Source organism: Octopus sinensis, linkage group LG24 (genome assembly GCF_006345805.1).
Source record: "Octopus sinensis linkage group LG24, ASM634580v1, whole genome shotgun sequence".
NCBI classification, from domain to species: domain Eukaryota; kingdom Metazoa; phylum Mollusca; class Cephalopoda; order Octopoda; family Octopodidae; genus Octopus; species Octopus sinensis.
Window position 1 is genome coordinate 30,808,449 of NC_043020.1, and position 24,799 is coordinate 30,833,247.

General features: G+C 37.4%; 1 protein-coding gene across 2 annotated transcripts in view; it reads right to left on the minus strand.

The window, feature by feature from the left end:
- Window positions 1-21,072: 21,072 nt before the first annotated feature.
- The window catches only part of LOC115223863 (E3 ubiquitin-protein ligase SIAH1A), a 153,014-nt gene continuing 149,287 nt past the window's right edge, over window positions 21,073-24,799 (minus strand). Inside the window, exon 9 of one of the 2 annotated variants that reach the window (XM_029794561.2) lies at window positions 21,073-22,560. In XM_029794561.2, the coding sequence (XP_029650421.1) occupies window positions 22,383-22,560 (178 nt within the window). In that variant the 3' untranslated portion in view covers window positions 21,073-22,382. The remainder of the gene's footprint in view (window positions 22,561-24,799) is intronic. The other variant, XM_036512955.1, reaches the window with a different exon arrangement.

A 24,799-nucleotide genomic window follows, 5' to 3' on the forward strand; every position in this document is an offset into this window, starting at 1 on the left:
TTCTGCCAGCTCGCCGCCTTATATAATAATAATGCTTTCTACTATAGGTACAAGGCCTGAAGTTTGGCGGGAGGGGCCAGTCAATTAGATCGACCCCAGTACACAATAATCATCGTTTAATGATGTGGTTGCAAAAATTGTCTGACAGCCATGACTGGGTTCTCCTGCTTGTGAGGAGGCATGGTGCAGAGTCCTGTTGCCAGACACAGGGTCTCCCAGCAGCCCACTCTCAAATGTTTGTATTGGAGCTTCCAGTGCGAATGCCATTTCAAAAATTCTGGCAGAGTGACTTGTGTCATGGTGCTGTTTTTCTCACAGGTGATGCCCAACTGACCCTACTATACTGTGTAGTTGATCAAATGAAAAACAAACAATGCACATGCACGAAATGAAAGATATAAAATGGTGACAATTTACCCATTGCACCCTATATTTTGGGGTAATTGGTTAAAAAAGTTCCCCGACCCCTGCTCTAGAACAATATTCTGTGTAAAGCCAAAAGTATGGTACTCTAGTCATAATACCAACTTGAACTTCTAACTTGCTGTCTCTGGGTGAGACTTGGAGTCAACCTGTACAAATACAAAGCAGAAGCCAAACATATACTAACCAGCAGAGATGCTCGGCATTAAAATGACATAGGTTTTTATTGTTTTACTTGTTTCATTCACGTGACTGCAGCCATGCTGAAGCACTGCTGTTGGTCGAAGAAATCAACCACAGGATTTATTCTTTGTAAGCCTAGTACTCATTCTGTCAGTGTCTTTTACCAAACCGCTAAGTTACGGGAATGTAAACACAACAACATCAGTTGTCAAGCAATGGTGGGGTACAAACACAAGACGCACACATACACATACACAAATATACACATATAGACGACAGCCTTCTTTCAATTTCCGAGTATGAAATCCACTCACAAGGTTTTGGTTGGCCTGAGGCTATAATAAGCATATATATATATATATATATATATATATATATATATATATATATATATAGTAGCTGACATACCCGGTAATTCCTGGGAAAGCGGGCTCTTATCCCTTGGTTCCGTTCTCATAATTGTTTCGTTAATCCAGTAACAACAATACAAAGTATATAGCCCTTAAAATGGTTTTTGTGTATTTATTGAGAACACCAAACTGTCTTACAAAGGATCTTGTTTTTAGGAATTCCCAGTAAGTTATGAATAGCCAAATTATGAAGTCAGTTATGTAAGAACATGAAATTAATTACCCTATAGTAAGAATTCAAATAAAGTAGCCCTGAAAAGGGCTTTAATATGTTCCCAGAGTATATAGATTTTAGGAGGAACAACTAATAAGGTATGTATACTAAAATCATGAAACATTACGTAATAACAGGCTAATCGGATATGAGATAATAGCAATTCAAAGTAACTAACTGTGAAAAAAAGCTTTTGTACGTTCCCAGAGAATATTACCCTCAGTGGCGCTAGTGTTGGTATATACGCAAATAAGCCACTAACCAAATAAGTGGATCTATTGTTTAAGAGAATACTATTTACTTGTTTAAGTGTTATATTGGATAAATTGAGAAACTAACTAAAATGGTTCAAATACTAAGAAATAAGGATACTGAAAATGAATGGGTCATTTCCCTTAGAAGCTTATAAATCATTACTCACGCCCAAATGTTATTCCTCCCGCCGTTTACCCGAACATTTTTTCGAAATCAATTTATACTTAAAACCTCCCCAGACACATAAGCAATGTGTGGGTGAAGTTTAAGAAAAATCGGTCGAGCTGTTTTGGCACAATACGAGGACATACAGATACACACACACAGAAATTTTCAGTTTTAATATGTAAGATAACAATAACAATAATAATAATAATCGTTTCAAATTTTGCCACAAGGGCTGCAATTTTGGGGGAGGGGATGAGTTGATTACACTGACCCAAGTGTTCAACTGGTACTTATTTTATTGACCCCGAAAAGATGAAAGGCAAAGTTGATCTCGACAGAATTTGAACTCAGAACGTAGTAATGAGCGAAATGTCGCTAAGCGTTTTGCCCAGCTTGTCACTTTAATAATAATAATATGCATAAAGTACTGTCTGAGGTCCTAAGTGTGTGTCAAAAATCCTGATGTTGCTGATAGCCATCAAATCTGTAGCAAGCGCCTGAGGTTATTTAGTAGGTAAGCCTGCCTTCATAGCGGCATCAGGCTATGTGCATTTCTACAACCAACTTTCTGAGCTTCCATGTCGGTAGGAAAGAAAAATGAAAAGGAAGTGGATGGTCACCAACCTTAATGTCTTTTTCTCTCTTGGCAGTTGGGTGTATCAAAATCTCATCTCTGTAAATGAGTCTTTGGGGAAATCCTGAAAGAGTCTCTTTGATGCCATGAGGATGGAGTTAGCCCACATCACGTGTGAACCCCTTTTTCATTATTCTCTATGTGCAGTTTTACCAGTTTCAAGTCCTCAGAGACTTTAATCATATTGATAATTCTAAAACTCTGGGGTTTTTTTGTGTGTAACTGAAATATCTCAGAAATAGTATATTTTATCTAATTTTTTTTTATATATATTTATTTTCATAGCTATCTTCGGAAGTGGAAACAAATTTTTGTGACAGTTGGATCGCTATTTAAGCAACTAATTACAATTTTTGTTATTTCTTGATGAAAAAAAATACATGGCTTTCATGACGTCAACACACATCCGAGAATTCACACACACACACACACACATAATGGGGTGTCGATCAACAGAAACACACGTTCGCTGTCTGTTACACACACACACACACATTGTTTTTGTGCTCTCGAAGTAGAAAAAAAAACATTGATTTTTTGACCTACACAGTATTTTAATCATTTAGAAATAATTTTAACTGAATGTGATTTCATCATCCAGATTTTGTTAATTTCCGTAAAACTTTTTTATCTTCACCTTAAGCGAAGTCATGTTTGTCTATGGACAAGATATCTCAAGAACCGTTGGATGGATTCGGATGAAACTTTCAGGGGTGTTTGACCTTGTGACTGGCACGAACTGATAAAATTTTGGGATCGCTCTGGTACCGGACAAGGATTCTGGATTACTTTTTATATTTTCTTTACATGTATATGTAAAGTTCCACATGGTTCTCTTGTACATGGACAAACATACACACACACATATACTCACACTTCAAGCGCCGTTTGTCGGCTTCTTCACTCCTTCCCTCATTATTCACCTGTCACCCCAGGGCGGCGAACTGGCAGAGTGGTTAGCGCGCCGGGCAAAATGCTTAGCGGTAATTCGTCCGTCGTTACGTTCCAAGTTCAAATTCCGCCGACGTCGAATTTGCCTTTCATCCTTTCGGGGTCGATAAATAAAATACCAGTTTCGCACTGGGGTCGATGTAATCGAATTAATCCCTTTGTCTGTCCTTGTTTTAGCCCCTTGTGGGCAGTAAAGAAATATATTAATCGGCGATCACCCCTTCCTTTCTCATTCATATGACGCTCTCTTTGCCATTTATCTCCTCTACCTTCACCTCTCACTCTGGCTCTAGTGCATGTATGTATAATATATATATATATAAATGGCGCTGCCCCAGCATGGCCACAGCTCGTGAGCTGAAACTAGATTTTTAAAAATATATATATGCCTATATTTCGTTATACCTCTCAACAGCTCGTTAATTTCCATAAAAAATTCTTACTTATTTACTTTTGTTTTATAGTGAAAGATGTATGAAATGGACGGGTGTGGGAGAGAGTTAGGCATACACGAGATCACACACTTTCTCTCTCTCTCTCTCTCTCTCACACATGTACATACAAAAAAGATATAGGCATATGTACTGATGTATGTACGTATACATAACAGGTACTACTAGCGAACAGTGGTCCCGGTGCGCGCATCCGTACTAGCTAGTCGAGCTGGCAGAAACGTTAGCACGCCGGGCGAAATGCTTAGCGGTATTTCGTCTGCGTTACGTTGTGAGTTCAAATTCCGCCGTGGTCGACTTTGCCTTTCATCCTTTCGGGGTCGATAAATTAAGTACCAGTTACGCACTGGGGTCGATGTAATCGACTTAATACCTATGTCTGTCCTTGTTTATCCCCTCTGTGTTTAGCCCCTTGTGGGTAATAAAGAAATAGTAAGTAGTCGATCCTACAACGCCTTGCGCGTATGTTTGTATTTCACGGTTGAATACAAATCCAAGAAAATTAAATAATATTCTTCGAACAAAGTAAATAAAACGCAAAGTAACTAATTTTTTAAACTAAGTAAATAAATTGTTTTTATAAACAAACTAGGGTTAGGTTTAGGGTTAAAAAGTCGTTGTAGGATCGACTACTTACGACTAGCTAGCGCGGATGCGCGAGTGCGCGCACCGGGACCACTGTTCGCTAGTAGTACCAACACAATACACCTACACTCACTCTCCATTTCACGTACCTGTTCATACATCTTTCACTTTCAAACAAAAAGTAAATAAATAAATAAAATTTACGGAAATTAACGAAGTCAATCGACAGTTCTGCAAGTCAAAATGAAAGAACACCCCGTGAAGGGTTGTGTTATGTATACATACATCAATATATGTTTACATCTTTTTTGTATGTACGTATTCATGTGTGTGAGTGAGTGAACGTGTATCCTCATGTATGTGTAAGAGGCACACACACACTCTCTCTCACACACTTTAAAACAAAAGTGACGTGATTTTCAAGATAAAAATTGCTTAAAAAAAGGCTTCTCCTCATCTAAATTGTTTGGATAATTCCAATTAAATAAGTCCAGAAGTTAGGTTAAATATATACACATGCAGAAGTACCATGAATTCCCACCGTTCCACAAACTGGCAAACAATTCCAGGAATACTTTACCTGGCAATGCTGGATAGTAAGTCTAAAGGCCTTCCCCTCAATGTCCCCACTTTGTGCTAAGTTCTTTATTTTTCTTCTCACTGGAACAAATTTAAGGGTTCATAAGATTTGCTGTTGTTGGAGTTGAGTAGTTCAGGAAGTTTTATGGATATTGTTGTTCTAGTTGTTATCGGGTTTGTTGTTGTTGTGGACATTGCAGTATTTGGTGGTGTTGTGTAGAGGAGGAGTATAAAAGACGATGAGAAGCCACAGAAATATATGTTCAAGAGGACATGCTCACGGAAGAGCAGGTAAAAGAGACAAAACTAAAGGGACCTCTTGACCCTACACTTACCCCTTTCATTTACCAACCACTTTATAGGGAGTGCATTTTACCATGACATCAGCACAAGAAAGATTTGTGGGATTTATCTCAATAAATTATAGAAGGGTTTGCTTCCACAGCTAATATAAAAAATATCTATCAGAGATAACCTTTCAAAATCACATGAGTGTCTTTATCTTTTACTGGTTTCAGTCTCTGGACTGTGGCCATGCTAAGGCATTTTCTTGTATGGTTTAGTCAAATAAATCAACCCCAGGACTTATTCTATTGTTTCCGCTTCGCTGAATCACTCAGTCGTGGAGATATTAACAAACCAACACCAGTTGTCATGTGGGGACAAACACAAATACACACACATATATATGAGCTGGTATCAAAAAGTTGCTGGACTAGTGCCAACAGGTGGCAGCACATGGTTATGTGTGCGATGAGAACTAGCAGTGACTTTCACGAGGCAATGTGCTGAGCAACAAAGCTGGGTTTACTTTGCAAGTTGTGTTTTTGTGATCACGAGTGTCTGCTGTAGTCCGCGATTTTTGTCATGGGCAGGAACAAAAAGAGCCAACATGAAAATTTGCATTTAATTTGGGAAGTCTGCTACAGAGACATAGAGCATGCTTCGGCAAGCTTATGGTGGCTAGGCAATGGGTGCTTCAAAAGTGGAAGAATGTCTCTGAAAGACCTGTCAAGAGCATCACCTCTGGAAATATGGTATTGTGCATTGAGAATTTGTCCCCCAGGACCGGACCATCGAGAGTTCAACTGCATTTGAGGAAGGACATTCGGTGAAAGCAACCATATTTGTGGAACATGAAAAACTGGATTCCTCACTCATGAGTTTCTCACCAAAAGCAACATGGCATCATTTCTGTACCTGCTCTGTTCACCAGATTTAGCACCTGTGAACTTCCATCCCTTCCCCAAGATGAAAATGCAGCTCAAAGGTTGCTATTTTAACACCGTTGTTGAGATCAAAAGCAAATTGCAGAAGGTCCTCAATTCCCTTACAGAAAATTACTTCCAGGCTGGATTCCAAATGTGGCAGGGATGCTGGGATTGGTGCACAAGGTGGATTATTTCAAAGGAGATGTTAAAACTCAGGTAAAAAAGTTATTTTTTATTAAACATAACTCGTCCAGAAACCTTTTGATACCACCTCCTATGACAGGCTTCTTTCAGTTTCTGTCTACCTAATTCTCTCACAAGGCTTTGGTTGACCCAGGTCTATAGTAGAAAACACCTAATGTGCAAGCAGTGGGATTGAACCCAGAACCATGTGATTGAGAAGCAAACTTCTTACCACAAAGCCATGTCTACACCTAAAATTATTTTAATTTAGTTCCAATAATTCAAAATTTATGAAAAAAAAAAAAAATCAACCCAGGACCCTTCATTAGTCCTCCAGTGGTGTGGAGGGGTCCCTCCCCCACCCCAGGGAATGTTTGTTTATGTGTATCTCAGAGATAGTGCTTTCCATCCATGTGATTTCTAAACACACACTATTATTACTTGCTGAATGATGACAAGTGTCCACACTTGTTATTTGTGTCTGGGGTTGTTATACCCCACCATAACCATTCACTCTACTATTTATTGACAGGGACATTTTTGTTTCATTTTCTTTATTATTGTTTATTTTACTTATTTTTATGTCTGAAAGGCTGATTATTTCTCACATAATATATATATTATTGTCAACTGACCAACATCTTTTTCCTTTTTTGTTATTAGATGTTCTGAATGTCATAAAAGTGAAAATAACTCCTGAGATCAATTTGTTCAACTAATCCCTTTTAAGGTTGTGGCCCAGCATGGTCACACTCCAATGACTGGAAGAAATAAAAGATAAAAAGTCTAAAACCCAGTCTTTCCTGTAAGGTGTACAGTGTCTAGAAAACATTGGTGGGATTTTAGGTAAATTTGGCTGCAATTTCTAGCACCTAAATGACTATATTAGGCTTCCTCAACTCATTAGTATTAGAAATATTCTGAAAAGTGTAAGTAAAATAATAGAATCCAAGAAAACTAGTGAAGGTTTGTATTAAAAATAACGAGCATCATTTGCAAAGTTCACAGACTGACTGAGATACTCTCATGGAATGCAACCAAATGAGGTTTATTTTTCAACATAATGACCCCTTGTGGTCCACATATTCCTTCCATCAGTGCTTAAGTACTTGGCTCCCATTGGTGAAGAAGCTTTCATCCTGTTGGTCAAAAAATGTCAACAACAGCAGATATGATGTCATTATCACTGTGATGCTGGTTCTCAGTCAAGTATTTCCCCATGTTAGGAAGCAGATGATAGCTAGATGGGGCCAAATTAGGGAAATAAGGATTGATAATCAACCACTTGAAAGCCATTCAAACCAAATACTTTATCCTGATAAAGCAAGACCCCTTTAGTTAGTTTTTCTAGGCATTTGGTGATGATAGCCTTTCATAACTGCCACAACAAGTTGGCTTACAAGTTACTCTCCATTGATGGTGTGGCCCTTTTGAAGATAGTCAACACAATGCCTTTTGTATCCCAAAATCAGAGGCCATCATCTTCCTGGCTTTTGTAGATAAGTAACTATTAATTAATCATAGAAACATATTAATTTTGAACAGGTGTTCCCTGAAAATTAGCAAATATTATGGTCATAACATGAGGGTACACATCATAAGCCTGGGTTACTTATTCAGAAATTTGTCCCTTAGACCAAGTATGCAATATAAAATAAAAGCTGTATGAAGCTGAAACTGCCTCAGCAGCTCTTCCAAATCAATTTAAAAGAAACATTAAAAGAAACAGGTAGACTGAAGAGAAATTGAAGAGATTTTATAACGTTGGTGTGGCTGTGTGGTGAAGAGGTTTGCTTCTCAAGGTTCAGTTCCACTGTATGGTACCTTTGGCAAGTGTCTTCTACTATAACCTTAGGCTGACCAAAGCCTTGTGAGTGGATTTGGCAGATGGAAACTAAAAGAAGCCTGTCGTGTATGTGTCTCTTTGCCTTGATACTGTGTAATAATTGTAGACAAGAGTCGTGTCACGAAAGCAATGTCCTTCCTGCAGTCGTGTGGTCATGGGGAGATATTTTGTCCATTGGAAACAGCTGAAGGTTGGTAACAGGGAGAGCATCCAGTCAAAGAAAATCTGCTTTAACAAATTCCATCCAACCCATGCAAGCATAGAAAAGTAGATTTAAAATGATGACATTCACAATGAACGGCTCACTCTTCAATTTGACACAAGGAATTCTACAACACATTTCAACTATGTCTGGAAACTAAGAGACCAGAACATTGGCAACAACATCAAATCAAGAGTCCTTGCACATTAAAAGAACACATCTTACTCTAATTGAAGAATACAACAACCATCGAAATAATGAAAACAAGATCTTCAGCAAGTTTACTCAATACCTTTAGGAAATTCCACCATTATTGAACTATCAAAATTACTCTGCTTTCACCCGATGTTTTTACTGCCTTCACTAACTTTTTATTTCCTTTCTCACACCCACAATAATATTGCCTCATGCCAGAGGTCATGTAGGGTTATATACTTCATAGAGCCCTTCATAAGTGGTTGGGTGTATAAATGTATGGGGTTAGTGGTTAGGGGATTTGGCACATGATTGTAAGGTTGCAAATTTGATACCCAGTACCCTGTTGTATCCTTGAACAAAGCATTTCATTTCATGTTGCTCCAAAAAATGAGTAGTGCTTGTATTTTAGAGTCCAGCCTTGTCACATCCTGTGTCATGCTGGATCTCACTCAGAACTATATTAAGGGTACATCTGTCTGTACAGTGTTCAGCCACTGACCGACATTAATTTTGCAAGCAGGCTGTTCTATTGATCAGATCAACTGGAACTCTCAGGATTGTAACTGATGGCAGTGCTAGTTAGAAATGCACAAGTTATCAGTACATGTCTATGTGTGTGTGTGCATGCTCCCACTTCACACGATTCATGGTACTGTCTTTGCAAGTGACATAACTGAGGCTTCTAAACACTAAACATCATCACTTTCACATCTCTTCTTTCCTCATATTACATACAGGTTTCTTTGTTTCATCTCAGACATTATGAGGTGGCCACCTTGGATGTACAACCTGATGAATGCAGCAACTGCAATAACAATTACATTTACATAAAGCACAACCAACACTGTCCTGCATGAAACTTGAGTTGTTGTATTCTGTCCCTTAATAACTGTAAAAAGGACCACTTCAAATAGTAAACTCTTTTCTAAATTAAGTACTTTTACTTAAATTTCATTCATATAATAATAGTGAAAGCATAGACGCAGGAGTGGCTGTGTGGTAAGTAGCTTGCTAACCAACCACATGGTTCTGGGTTCAGTCCCACTGCGTGGAATCTTGGGAAGGTGTCTTCTGCTATAGCCCCGGGCTGACCAATGCCTTGTGAGTGGATTTGGTAGATGGAAACTGAAAGAAGCCTGTCGTATATATGTATATATATATATATATATATATATATGTATGTGTTTGTGTGTCTGTGTTTGTCTCCCTAGCATTGCTTGACAACCGATGCTGGTGTGTTTACGTCCCCGTCACTTAGCGGTTCGGCAAAAGAGACCAATAGAATAAGTACTGGGCTTACAAAGAATAAGTCCCGGGTTCGATTTGCTCGACTAAAGGCGGTGCTCCAGCATGGCCGCAGTCAAATGACTGAAACAAGTAAAAGAGTAAAAGAGAGAGTAAAGAGCATGTGTGTGTGTGTACCTTTATTAAAGCTGTAAAAATCTTCACAAAACTTTTACTCAGGGTTTCATGTTCCCATTTGTTGGACAGTTGTGTGAGTATTCATCACAACTGTCCGATGAATGGTAATGTGAAATTCTGAGTATCAGTTTTGTGAAGATTTTGCAGATTTAATAAAAGCATATTACTTGACCTTAGGTATTTGAGTACTATGTTTTACCATCTAGTTTTGCATTTATGTGCTTACGCATGTGTGTGTGTGTGTGTACACACACACACACATATATATATATATATATAGGGAGAGTTTACAAAAAAAAAACAAAAGACAAAGACAGGTGGTATACAAAACAAACAAATGTATTAGTATAACGTTCAGGAATAGAAAAAGTCTTTTACATTTCAAGCCTACGCTCTTCTACAGAAAGGGACACAGAAAAAAACAAGGAGAGAAAAAAAATGTGTGTAGTGCTAACAATCTATCATGGTGTATATATATACACAAACTTAGATCTAGGTAGATGGTCCAGTGGTTTGGGTGTTGCATTCGTAATCGTACAGCTGTGGTTTCAGTTCTTAGACTGGCAGCTGAAAGCTACAATATGAGCAAGCATATCATGACCAGTGGTGCATAACAACATCAGAGCCTGGTTAATAGTCATGCGTGTATGTAAAAATATATACACACACAAGCATATATACTCATACACTATCAGAGGTAATTGGCGAAGTGATTTTAGAGAGAATGAATTCATCCGACATGTCTAGATATGTTGTTGTTATATTTGTTCATGCATATATATATATATACACATTAGATAGTAGCATGTGCCTTGAGCTGCTATTTCTACCAATTTGGAATACCTTGTGAGGGATCCCCCCTCATTGGCTATGGCAGTGGAGTTGTGTAGTGATATGTGGGTGCTATTCATGTCAAATGTAAAGATCTCCCTTGGTGGCTCATGCAGATATACATTAACCAAGCAGGTGAGTGAAAATTTGACTATTGTGTCTAATAGGTCAAGATATCATCAAGGAACAGTTGTGGGCAAACCGTGGGTTGTGGAAAACAAAATTACCTTGATTCTATTACGAGTGAGGCCCACTTGATGATGAGCCATGTCTCATGCAGCCAGCTTCTTGAAAAAGGCTCACATCACATCATCAAGATCTCAAAGCTATGAGACAAGACATGATTCATTCAAAACAATGGGAATAAACAAGTGTTTGAGTAATTCAAATGCCAAAGGGAAATTTGCTTACTATTACTAGCACGACTAGCTAGTAATAGTAACCATGCCTGATGTAGAGGATCCATCTCTGGTTCATACAAACATATATAAATTTTTAACATAATAAGCTATAATATGGTTACTGTTTCCAACAAATCAGTCTAATACAGAAGTTTTCTTTGTTATACATACATTACAATAAGTATCATTTACAGATTTGACTGTTATTTTTAGCACATTATTCTAATATAGAGATCTCCAATGTTGGCTCATATATACTTGACAGTAGCCATCATTTAAGGGAGATTTGGTTGCTATTTCTAGTATTTCTGGTTATAATGCTGAGGACTAACTTATTGGCAGTTGTCAACATTATAGTTTTTGTTGGTCATGCTTAGACTTATTTTGTACTTTTCATCTTTTATTCGTTTGGGTCATTGGACTATGGCCATGATGGGGCACTGCCTTGGAGGGTTTAGTTAAACAAATCAATGCCAAAATCTGGCACTTATTCTATGAGTCTCTTTTGCTGACCTACTAAGTTATGGGGATGTAAACAAGCCAACACTGGCTATCAAGCAGTTGTTGGGGTACAAATACAAACACACACATGGATAAATATATATATATGACAGGCTTCTTTCAGTTTCCATTGACCAAATCCCTTCACAAGGCTTTGGCCAGCCAGGGCCCATAGCAGAAGACACCTGCCAAAAGTGCCCTGCAGTGGGACTGAATCTGGAACCATGTGGTTGGGAAGCAAGCTTTTCAACCACACAGCCATGCCCCAGGGATTAGGGATTAGGGTATTGAGCAATCATAAAACTGTTGTTTCAATTCCTGGGACCTGGTAGTGTGTTGCTGCCTTGAGCAAGGCACTTCGATTGCTTCAGTTTACTCAGGTAAAAAAAAAAATAAAAGGACCAGCCTATTGCTGGAGCAGTCCTTTTCCCCTGTTATAATCCTAATGTTAGGATGTGACCCTTAGGTTAAGAGGTGGGAGGGCCAATAAAGTATCTATGTCTACTCACAACTATACAGATACCTAAAACAAAAAGTGAAACGAAAGTATGGTACATGTTTGCAGATAATAGTCATTAGCAAATGGTGGTCATGGTATGGATTTGTTGATGATGATAAAGTTGTTTAGCCCCCAAGTAAATCCTAATACAGCAAACTTGGCCTTCCAGTTGCAATCACATTATCTTCTCTTATCTCAGAGATTACTAAAAGAATTATTGAGTGTATGGTTCATGATATCAAGTCATACTTGATTATGAGTATTCACTGATTCTAAGAATATTCTTAGCTTGTCCTGAAATAATGCATAAAAAGATAAAACTTTTTTTTATTTTAAATTAGCTGACACGGATCATTCAAATGGCAGATGTTTGCAGAGTAATTCTTCCTCTATAGCAGTGTTTCTCAACAAATTTTTATCTATGGACCCTGTTGATTCTTAATTTACTGACAGATCCTAAATACCATTCGATGTTTAAAAAGTCCTATTATATATTTATGATTAAATATTATGAGGAATTGTATAAAAAATTGTTTAAATATTGTATATTGTAGAGGTAAAACCAATTTAATGTAGATGAATTTTAACAAAATCTTACCTTGATCATCAAGGGTAATGTGGACCCCTAAGGATTAGATGGACTTCAGTTGAGAACCAATGCTCTATAGTATCACTTCTTTGTTTTCTTCTTGAATGCTGGTAAATAATGGATTCCAAGCAGAACCACTGAGTTCTTAATGAAGGAAGGAATGCAGGCTGTTGACACTGACAGAAAGATGAAGTTTAAGGAAGCAAGAAGCTGGCATTGAAGACAAAACATGTAGCAGGAGGCCACCAACTGCAACCAGACATGAATCACCGGCAAATTAATGAACTGATTCATATGAACAGATGAGTCATCAACTGTGAACTTGCTGCACAACTGTGGTTCCAGTATAGGAACAGAAAAAGTGGAAGACTTTAGGTATGAGAATGTGTGGGTATCTTGAGAGTCGACACTTAATTTGAAGAAGGGAAGAGTGGAAGTTGACTCTGATCTGCTCAAAGCATTTGAAACCAATGAACAGGCTTTTTCAAACCTGTTGACAAGGAATGAAACACAGGTTTATATTTATGATCCAGAAATAAAGGCTCAATCAATGGAAGCATCATACTTCTTCCTTGAGAGTTAAGAATTTCAAGAGTCAGCAATTTGCAGAGAAAGTCATAGAAATTGGGAATGGCAAAGGCATCTTTCTCCTTGACATTCAGGAACATGGCTCTACCTGGAACAGCAAGCAGTACACTGAGATATTCAGAGCTTAGAGAAACTATGAGGAGGAAGTGACCAACCACGGATCTAAAAATGATCTGCATTCACCATGATATGTGATCACACGAATCAGCTAATAGGTAAATTACACTTGAAAGTGGTTCCTCAGTTCATCCTGGATCTGGAACACTAAAAATTCTACCTGTTCTGTCCAAGGAAGGACAGCTTTCAGGAACAACAGTTTTATAAAACAAATGAGGTGAAAGTAGCCATGAAAAAGCAGGTGCAACAGTGTATACTTTAAGTTTTTCAGAAAGGATTTAAGAGTTGGTTTCAATGATGGTGAAAAAACATTGCTTAGACGAAGGCTGTGTTGAATAGTAACCTTTGCGTAGAGGAAAACGTACTTGAGTCACATGCACAATTTGAACGACCGATGTCAGTTGATAGAAAAAGTTATGCGCACTTTTGCATTACCTCCAGAATAACCCTCACGTGAATAATGACAAAAAGAAAACTTAGAGGTAATAAAGGTATTGTGGAGGCACATGGCTTAGTGGTTAGGGTGTTAGACTCACTATTGTAAGATTGTGGTTTTGATTCCTGGACTGTGAAATATGTTGTATTCCTCAAGCAAACCACTCCATTTCATGTTGTTCCAGTCCATTCAGCCGGCAAAAATTAGTAATCCTGCAACTGACCGGCATCCTGTGCAGAGTAGGGCATATATATACCAGAGAATCCGGGGAAACTGGCCCTATGAGTCTATATGACCCAGGAAGGGGCTAATGGAGGTATTGTGTTTTTATATCTATTGAAAATAAAGAAATGATATCTGCATTCCTCCTGATTAATCGTTTCCTTTTATCATCAAGATATTACTTTGCGCCTCCACTGGTTAAGGCATTTGGCCTGCAACTGTAAGGTTATGAATTCTGAGCAACGCATTGTGTTCTTGAGCAAGACATTTTATTTCAAGTTGCTCCAGTCCACTCACTGGCAAAAATGAGTTGTGCCTATATTTCAAAGGACCAGCCTTGTCACACTGAATCTCCCTTTATTAACTATGTTAATGGTGCATGTATTTGTGGGATTTTCAGCCACTTGCACATTAAACTCATGAGCAGGCTGTTCAGTTGATTGGATCAACTGGAACCCTCATTGTTGTAATTGATAGAATGCCAGTGTATTACTCTGTACACTACTCACACACAAACACGCATATATACATGCTAGTGCGCCAGCGAGACAAGTCTGACGTCATGCACACCAGAATGATGCCTTGTGCAGAATGCCATACTGACCATTGCAAACTCAAACCCCACTTCAAGCCCAAACCAACAAAAAAGACAGGACTGGCCAACAAGAAAAAACTAGCGATCTGCAGATAAATGAAGCTTGATAAATCCAATCATCCTTCAAATCCCCCTCCAGAAATCCTATGGGAACAACTGAAAACCACCGTCCTACACATCTCTGCAGAAATCCTTGGGTTTATGAAGAAAAAGAACAAGGATTGGTTGGATGAAAACAATGTTCTGATCCAGGAATTATTAAAGAAGAAGAGGTCTGTCCACCAAGCATACCTGGCACAACTGACCTGCCATGAGAAGAAAGTGGCCTTTCGCCAAGCCTGCAGCTTTCTGCAGCACAAACTCTGTGAATTTCAGAATGAGTGGTGAACCAACCTTGCATGGAGAACCCAGCCATGCACTGACTCTGGCAACTATAAGGGGTTCTATGAAGCTCTCAAAGCAGTCTATGGCCCAGCACATCAAGTCCAGAGTCCCCTGCATAGCTCAGATGGCCAAGCACTTCTCACAGACACACTCATCCAACCTCAACCGCTGGTCTGATTACTTTCAGGTCCTCTTCAGTGCAAACTGAGTTGTCCAGGAAAACGCAATCCTCCACATCCAGCAGCAAGCAGAGTGAAATTAGATGAGCCTCCAACCCTGGAAGAGACCACAGTTGCCATAGGCTGGCCGAAGAACAGAAAAGCAGCAGGAGTTGATGGCATGGGGGTCCTGTCATACATGCTAAATTTCATGAGCTCCTCATTGCATGCTGGGAACAGGGTAAGTTGCCACAAGATCTCCGCAATGCTGTCATCATTACACTATACAAAAACAAAGGGGAAATGTCAGACTGCTCAAACTACTGGGGGATCACCCTGCTTTCCATTGGCGGGAAAAGTTCTAGCGAGACTACTCCTCAACAGACTTGTTCTGTCCATCACCGAACATCCATCTTCCAGAAAACCAAAGTGGTTTCAGGCCTAACAGATATGGCTTTCGTTCTCAGGAAGCTCCAGGAAAAGTGTCGGAAGCAAAACAAACCACTTTATGTAATATTTGTTGATCTGACGAAAGTGTTCAACACTGTGAGCAGGAAAAGTCTGTGGCAGATCCTAAACCGACTTGGCTGTCTCCCAAAATTCCTAACCATAATCATCCAGCTTCATGAAGACCAGCAAGGATAAGTCCACCTGAAAAGTGACATATCAGAGCCATTCTCAATCAACAATGGTGTGAAGTAGGGCTATGTCCAATTCTCTTCAGCATGATACTCAAGCAGGCCACTGCAGATGGCATCTACATCAAGTACATGTAAAACGAAGAAGACAAATAAAATCATCATCATTTCAGATGTTTCCCAGTGTTGGCAGAGGTTGGATGGTTGAGCAGGAACCAATAAGGCAAAGGACTGAGTTGAGCTCCAGTTGTCTCTTTTGCCAGGGTTTCTACAGCTGGGTGCCCTTTCAAATGTCAATCACCTTACAGAGTGTGGATCGGGTGCTTTAGAGAAAGAGAGAAATATACACATGGACACAACATAGGTACGAAAATTCATATTCAATAGCAAAAAAGAAACAAAAATAAAAGTTCAGGAGAAAAGTGAAATAAGAGAAACACAAGCGTTTTTTTTTTATATTATTTTTGTTGATTATATTTTTTTTTTCAAACTGAAGAAGTCTTTCCAGAATGTTCTTTACACATTTAATAATTAAAGTATAATGTCTGTCTTCTTTATCTTTGTTAATATTATTCCATTAAGGTGAGGGTTAAATTTCTCAGCTAAAAAAATAACAAAGAAATTGCAGGCTAACAGAAGAGAACCAAGCTCACCAGAGGGCTATCCAAAGATTTTGTGAGTGTAAAAAAAAAGGGGGAGGGGAAGGATTGGAGAGGGAGGAAACACCCTGGAGCCATTAAAAATAGCAGTTTGTATTTTTTCTTTTACTTGGGACGGTTTGTGAGAATTGTTAACCAGCCAGTCAGAGAAAATTTGCAATAAACATACAGTAAATAATGAAAAGAAAAGCAAACAAAAACGAGCGATAGCAAGGAGGGGGGGAGAAGAAAGAGAGAATGATAGATAATGTGTGTGTTTTTAATACAATGTTACCTTGTTGAAATATTGCCAACAAGATTGGAAGTCAACCAGTCAGAAACAGTGGAGTAACCTATGCAATCAACATTAATTTTGCATTCTAAGCAAATTTTTCCACCCATATAAATAAAAAGTTAGGCCAAAAATGATTAAAAATAAAAGTTAACCTCGATAATTTCATCTTATCCCTAAAATTGTCTCCAGCCTTGGGTCATTCAGAAAAAAAATATCCTTAGAGTAGTTTCTCCTTCATTCTTAAATTCTTTTATCGGTTCCTTTTATTTAATTAACAAAACCTAGCTAGATACAGGCAAAAGATTTTGAGACAAACTTGTTCTGAGAAAAATAAATATTACTTCTAATAATAATATTACATTAATAGTAAGAATCCTTTCTACGAGAGGCACAAGGCCAGGAAATATGTGGAAGGGGGTTGATTACATGACCCCCCCACCCCCCGGAAGGCAGAGCCAAACTTTGCAGAATTTGAACACAGAACATAAAGACAAATGAAATACCACTAAACATTCTGTCCAGTGTCCTAACGATTATGTCAGCCCAAAGCTAGCAATTATAGAGAAGAGACAGTATTGTTGATACCATTAACCTAATCAGTATTTGACCAGTACTTTGTTTCACTGACCCCCACTGAAAAACATTGTAGACCTTAGTAGGATTTGAACTCATGAACTCAGAATGTAAAGAGCTAGAATAAATTCTGCAAAACATTTCTTCCCCAATGTTGTAATAGTTCTGCCAATGCACTACAAATTACAACTGTTTCTGATTTAGTTATGAAACCAACAATTTTGGGAGAGAGGGGATACTCGTTGCCATCAACCCAGTACTTGACTAGTACTTTATTTCACCCACCCAGAGGGATGGATGAAAGGCAATGTTACTCTTGGTAGGGTTAAAGAGCGGGAACAAATACCACAAAGGATTTATGCTTGACTGATTCTGTCAATCTGTAATTATTCTTAATGGGACAAAATACAGTGGTGAGTCAATTATATTGACCCCAATTTTTAATAGGTACTTTAAATTATTGACTGCGCACAAGGATAAAAATCAACAGCTGACCTCTGCAAGACTCAGAAGGTACAAAGCCATAACAGAATGTAAAGGGATCACCATCTGATGCCTGTTTTATGCTGGCATGAGTTGAATGGTTTGACAGGGGCTGGCAAGCCAGAGGACTTTACTGAACCCATGTTTGTTTAGGCATGGCTTCTGCAGCTGGATGCCCTTCCTAATGCCCACCACTTCAGAGAATACTGGTTGTGGCTAAATAACAGAAGACATTCTGTTCATTGCTTTACCACTCATCATTTGACAATAATGGTTTCAAATTTTGGCACAAGACCAGCAATTTTAGGGGAGGAGTAGCCAGTACTTGACTAGTACTTTATTTTAATGATTCTGGGAGAGTCAAAGGTAAAGTTGACTTTGCTGGGATTTGAACTCAGAATATAAGGAGTTAGAAAGCTTTTTTCCCAATGCTCTAATGAGTGTTAATCCACCAACTTTAGCAGAAGGTCAGCAGTTCTGGGGGAAGGGGTAAGTTGATTGCATCGACCCCCAGTGCTCAACTGGTACTTATTTTATCAACCCTAGAAGGATGCAAGGCAAAGTTGAACTCAGAACCTAAAGATGGACGAAATGCTGCTCTGCATTTTGCTCAACATGATTCACTTCCCTAAGAATAAATGTTTCTGAAATAACTTTCTACTTTAGGCACAAGGCCTGCAATTTTAGTGGAGCGAACTCATTGTCTTCATTGATCCCTAACAGCTTCAAAAGGATGAAAGGGAAAGTTGACCTCAAACTGTTTCTATGCCACGGCTTGGTTCTAGCTATAAATAAGAATTTTCTTTTAATTTGTAAAAAAAACAAAAAGAAATAACTAAAAAAGGAAATCAATGAATGCTTAATACTTCTTAAGATCCACCCCAGTCCCTAAATCTACCCCACTCCAACAATTGAATTGTAAGAAGCAGAAACGATTTAAAATATTTGCATAGATAAATTATTTTGCTCATTTGTATATTCAAAATAAAATTCCTATCAGAAAAATCCTTTTTATTAAATAATTAGGATCTTTACCTTTTGACCTACGATTTAAAAAATAATTTTTTGTAACTAAACACTTTCAAACTTCAGACACTGGTAGAATGTGTCATATAAAACATCTTTTACTCTTAGCATTTTTTGAGAAAAACTTATATTTACGAAGTTATTTCACATTAAAGTTGTCCTATTTCAGTAATTTCAACCAATCAATGACGTGTATTCAGCTGAATAAAATTACTGCCGTTGTTTGTCAACAACAACTATTGGCAGTGTATAATTTGTTTGTCACTTTTATGACATCAATGGTGCGTTTGTACTGGTTTTAGCTTTAAGGTTGTCAACAGTGACAAACGAATTATACATCGCCAATAGTTGTTGTTGACAAACAACAGCAGTAATTTTATTCAGCTGAATACACGTCATTGATTGGTTGAAATTACCGAAATACGAGAACTTTAACTTGAAATAACTTCGTATAAAAGTTTTTCTCAAAAATGCTAAGAGTAAAAGATGTTTTATATGACACATTCTACCAGTGTCCGAAGTTTGAAAGTGTTTAGTTACATAAAATTATTTTTTAAATCTGTAGGTCAAAAGGTAAAGATCCAATTATTATAATTGCCTTTTGAAAATACATTCGACAAAAACGGATAATTTTTGAAGAATAAATCTACACCTAACAACAAAAAAACTTATAGGTTGTCGACTGCCTTTAATACTTCAAGATTTTTCTTGTGTGTCATTTTAAGAAATCAAACCCTGTAAACAATAAATTTTAACTGATAAAAAACTTATGTTTTAAACCTGTCTATGAAGCCCATGCAGTTTGTTTTAAGTATCCAATACCTGCTCTGGTGATGATACATGAGATAATAATCTTTGGAAACAGGAAGACACTCCCTGCCGATATATGTGTGTGTGTGTATGTATGCACACACACACATATCATACATACATATGTCATGATGCATGTGTGTGAACATACATATACCATATACACAATTGATATTTATATATATATATATACTTTATTTAAAAGCAGCAGTTACTCCAAGTAACAGGTTTTGTTGAATTTCTGCTGCTTTTAAATAAAGCATATTACCTCTACCCCTGGTATTTGAGTACTCTTCTTTTCCTTGTTTCACATTTATGTGTTTACTCCGGTATATATATATATATATATATATATATATATATATATATATGCACACAAACATATATCAAATATGATATATATATAATAAGTATTTCATATATATATACATATATGTATATACACACACACATGTATCATATATATATATATATATATATATATATATATATATATATATATATATACATATCACAAAACAAACCTTCAAGAGCTAATGAATACCAGAGAGGGTAAAAGCCTAGAGTGGTTACATTTGCAAAGCTAGAATGAATGATAGTCTAGGTAAAGTTTCTATGATGATGATGGTGGTAGTGTCAGTGGTGATGGTGGCAGCGGTGACAGCAAAGGAAGAGCAGAATGGAAATGGGATGGGAATAAATAAAATGTAACTGGATGATAAGTGAAAGGGAGAGAGGAAAATGAAATGAAAACACACACACACACATTTAAAAGAAATGTTTTAGAAAATTTTAAACTGCTAAACTGTTTGAAAGAAACAAGAAAAAACAAAAACATAGAACCAGAAAATGGCAGAAGACAAGATGAAAGGAAAAGGTGGGGAAAAAACAATTTCTGGAGGGGATGACTAAGTGGGTGTTTGTTATTTTTCATTTTTTTGTATTTTTTTTTTTTACACCAGTTGATAATGGCTGTGGTAATGATGATTATGATGTTAATGATATTATTGATGATAATATGATGATGAGAAAAGGTTAAATAAAATTAGGGTTTAGAAGGAAAGAGACAAAATACAAAATGTTTAAAATCAGAAGGATCAAAAAAAAAAAACAACAAAAATCAGAAAATGGAAAAGTAAAAAGTAAATTGACTGAAACGAAGATGATTGCATTAAGAAAAAATATTTAAAAAAAAAATATACAAATGAAGATATTTAAATTAATTGGCCAGTTTTTTAGTTATTTTTTTTTTACTCATTTTTTATCTTTTGCAGTTTTTCCAAATTTTGCCCACTTTTTCTCTCCATATTTTTATTTCATTAATGTTTTATCTTTTATATTTTTTTTTTTTACTCCTGCCTATTTTTTTGCTTTTTTTGTTTTTAATGACAGAAATATATTTTAAGGTCTCTTACTTACTCCTTGTTTCAACAGTCAACTTTAAAGAAGACAGTAGTTTTAATTATTATTATTCGTCATTACTGACGTGCATGGGGGAATAGGTGGGAAGGAGGGGAGGAAGGGCTACATATGCACACAACGCCTCAGATATTTATTACAGTTTTGTACGGAGAAAGTAGGGGCTGTAACAGGACAGAGCAGGGAAGAGAAGTGGCAGGGGAAACGAAATTGTTTTTGACGATTAATCCCTTTCTCAGGGGCATTAATTAGGTGATGCTAGGTGATGTGAAACCAAAGGAAGTGAAGTGAAACACTTCTGAACCAGGATTCAAAACCAAGCCACAGACTTGACTTGCCTCATCCCACAGAACTTACACACGCTTCTTTCGACAATGCTTCACCACCACACAGTTCAAGTGTCTAGTCGTATATTTTATTTTTTATTATTTTTTTTTGTTATTTTTGTTTCAAAAGGCCAGTTTCAAATTGAGTGCCAAGTTTCTCCGAGATTTGACATTGAGTATCTCTCCAACACACATATTCCAAGTGACAAAATCTTATAGTAAACACCCAGTTCCAATGTTGAATTGGATTGACAATTTAGAATTGAGGTTATTGTCCTTAAGTCTTTTTTTTCTTTTCATCATAAAATCCTCCAATTTCTGTAACTTTTCTCTTCTGTGAGAATTTTTATTTTTTGTGTGTTTGCTTTGTTATTTTCTGCTTGTTGTTGTATTATTCTCTCAACAAAAATAATTTTTGGTAAAAAGGAAAACAAAAAAAAAGATAAAATGTCAACATGCAACTTAAAACTGCCATTTTTTTCAAGACATTTATCATTATTAATTATCAATAACTATTAATATTAATAATATCAGTTTTTTTTTCCTTTTAATTTCAGTTCTTTTTGTTTTGTTTTGTCAGTTTATCAGCAGAGTTAAGCTGGAATAAATTTAATAAAAAAAAAAAAAATTTTTTTTTTTTTACATGTTTTGTTGTGTCTTAACAGCAGCAAGCAACAGCAGCCAGCCAGCCATTGCACACTACTGCACACATGCATGCACCAATGCAGCATGATGAAAAAAAAAATGAAATGAAAATAACTGAGCAAAAAAAAAACAGAAGTGTTAAGTTGTTAAAAGCCAGCCAGAGAGAGAGAGAGAGAAAGAAAGAGAGAGAGAGAGAGACAAGCTAAATTTAGGAGTCTACTGGTGCCATGGAGACAGGAGGAGATGGCACCGCCTGGCCTGAGATCATGGAACCGCCAAAAATAAAAATGTTTTAGCATGTAGAAATGGTAACGTTGATCCCCAAGTTTCCATGGTCGGCAAATAACTGGGCTATGTTGGTGTCGAATACCAAGCAGTCACTACTTAGAATGGCAGATTGAACACCGTCATGGATGCTGCGTGGTGTGGCCTCCCAAGTAAGTCGTCTCCGATGACCACTTAGTTCTAATCTGGTAATGGAATCAAAGTTTCAGCATTAGACAATAACAACAAAACAGTCTTGAAGAATTTAAAATAACATACAACAAAGGATGAGGGTTAAAAAGATTGTCACTATGTAGTTCCAGGTTCAACTCCAGTGAGAAGTACAGCCACTTGGACAAGTGTCCTGCATAATTTTTGGATTCATCGATGCCCTGCAACTAGAATTTCTTAGAAGGTAACTTTTGAGAATCTCAGTATGTGTGTGTTTAAGTGGATGCTTGTGGCTTGATTCCACTGAGAAGCACAACCACTTGGATGTGTTCTCTTTTATCTTCGGGCTGAGCAATGCTTTCTGATTGCAATCTGGTAGAAAGAAACTGTGCAGAAGCCCATTGTGCATGGGGGTTTGTTTACATTTGCACTCAATGAATGTCATCAGTTACAAACAGCATCATTGTTGCCATTTCTGCTACCAACAATTTGTCCATTTGTAAACAGGAAAGGTATCGGCTTGTAAAAGAATGCATCAATAATATGTAAGTCTAATACAAGTCAGAATGGAAAAACATATGTAAAAACCCAAAACTGAATGTTTGTGTGTGTGGTTGACTGGGTTAAGAAGTTTATTTCGCAATCACAAAGTTCCAAGTTTGATCCAGCTACACGTCATGGGCAAACATCATTTTTGGTCTCTTCAGGTTGATCCCATCTTGAGAGTGAAATTGGGGAGATGTAAACTGTGTAGAAACGTGTCGAGTGGATTGTAACAATAATTCCAAAAGCTACAGCCTGGCCAGACACTGTGATGTGTTGATTCTGCCACAGAATTAGATTAAAATCCTTTTGATACCAATCTGCCTCAGCTGCCTGACACTGTCTCTGGGTTCTATGATACAAACTTCCACCTTTAAAGTAATCTAAATTAATATCTACCACCAAAATTTCCTAAACACTAGCTTCATAATGAATTATTTTACTAAATTCTTTATTAATTTTTTGAAATTAATTAGACCAAAGGCAATATATTTCACTGAAATAACGACAACAAAAGGGTTAAGGTACATGTAGCAGTGAAATGCTCAACAACTTAATGTTAATTGCTCGTTGAATTGCACGTTCATTCAATGAGCAGGTAATTTAGTTGATCAAACAACAGAGAGCCATTTATTGTGATCATCATTATCATCAATGTCCATTTTTCATAGTGGTATGGGATGGGCATTTTGTAAAGAATTCAAAGGGCTCAGGAACTGCATTGTGCTCCAATGTCTCTTTTTGGCATGGTTTCTATGGCTGGATGCTCTTCCAAATGCCAACCACTTAAGTGTACTGAATGCTTTTTTCATGGCACCAGTACTTGTGAGGTTACCATGTAGTTTGTAAGACTACAAACCCAGAATGAGTAGTTTTAAGCTAGGAGATGAAGAATATAGACATGAAAGAAGGGGCCACAGCAGAGCAGGCTTCTTGCTGTAGAGGAGCTACAGGACTACTCACATTTTAGAAGAGAGGGAAGAAGCAATCAGGTGAAGCTGGAAATAGTGGTGATGAGGTGTTAGGGTGGATCTTCAAGGTACAAAGTGAGGCAGAGGGACCAGGAGTGTGGATGAATGAAAGTTGCACAATAGTATTAGTGAGGGGAAATCATCCATCACTTGGTGGCTGCAATGGTGTGCTGAAAGGAGCACACTGTTGCAGTGGGACAAGAAGATCTCTCAAATCCACACTATCAACTCTAGTGTATTCCCAGGCTTTTACCCTTTAGCATTTAAACCAGCTACATCTGGCCAAAATAGTCTCCCTTTTTCAAACTGCTCAAACTGGTTGGATCCAATGTCTTACATCTACCCTACAATGTTAGTCTAAAAAGTATACAGCCACATAATTGAAATTTCAAGGCTACAAGATGATGCAGGATAAATTCAAAACAATGTGAATAAATAAGTTTTACATTTGATTGAGTAATCTGAATGCTAAAGAGTTTGTTTCCCTACTTCACGTGCATCAACAGCCCTTCTCACTGTCACCACCAACAAAGCCCACTCATATGCAAATGAGATGTCCCTGCATTACTCCATACCTTTCTCTATCCCAAACCCTTCAAATTGGAGTGTGTTGTGGGCAATTTTAAACCAATCAGTTGGGTGTCCTCTCCTTGGATGAGGTCTGTGTGTGTGTGTGTGTGTATGCATGTATAATAATGGAAGAACAATCACATGTGAGAGCTGTATGCCCAGGGGGACCTCACTTAAGAACCACAATTTA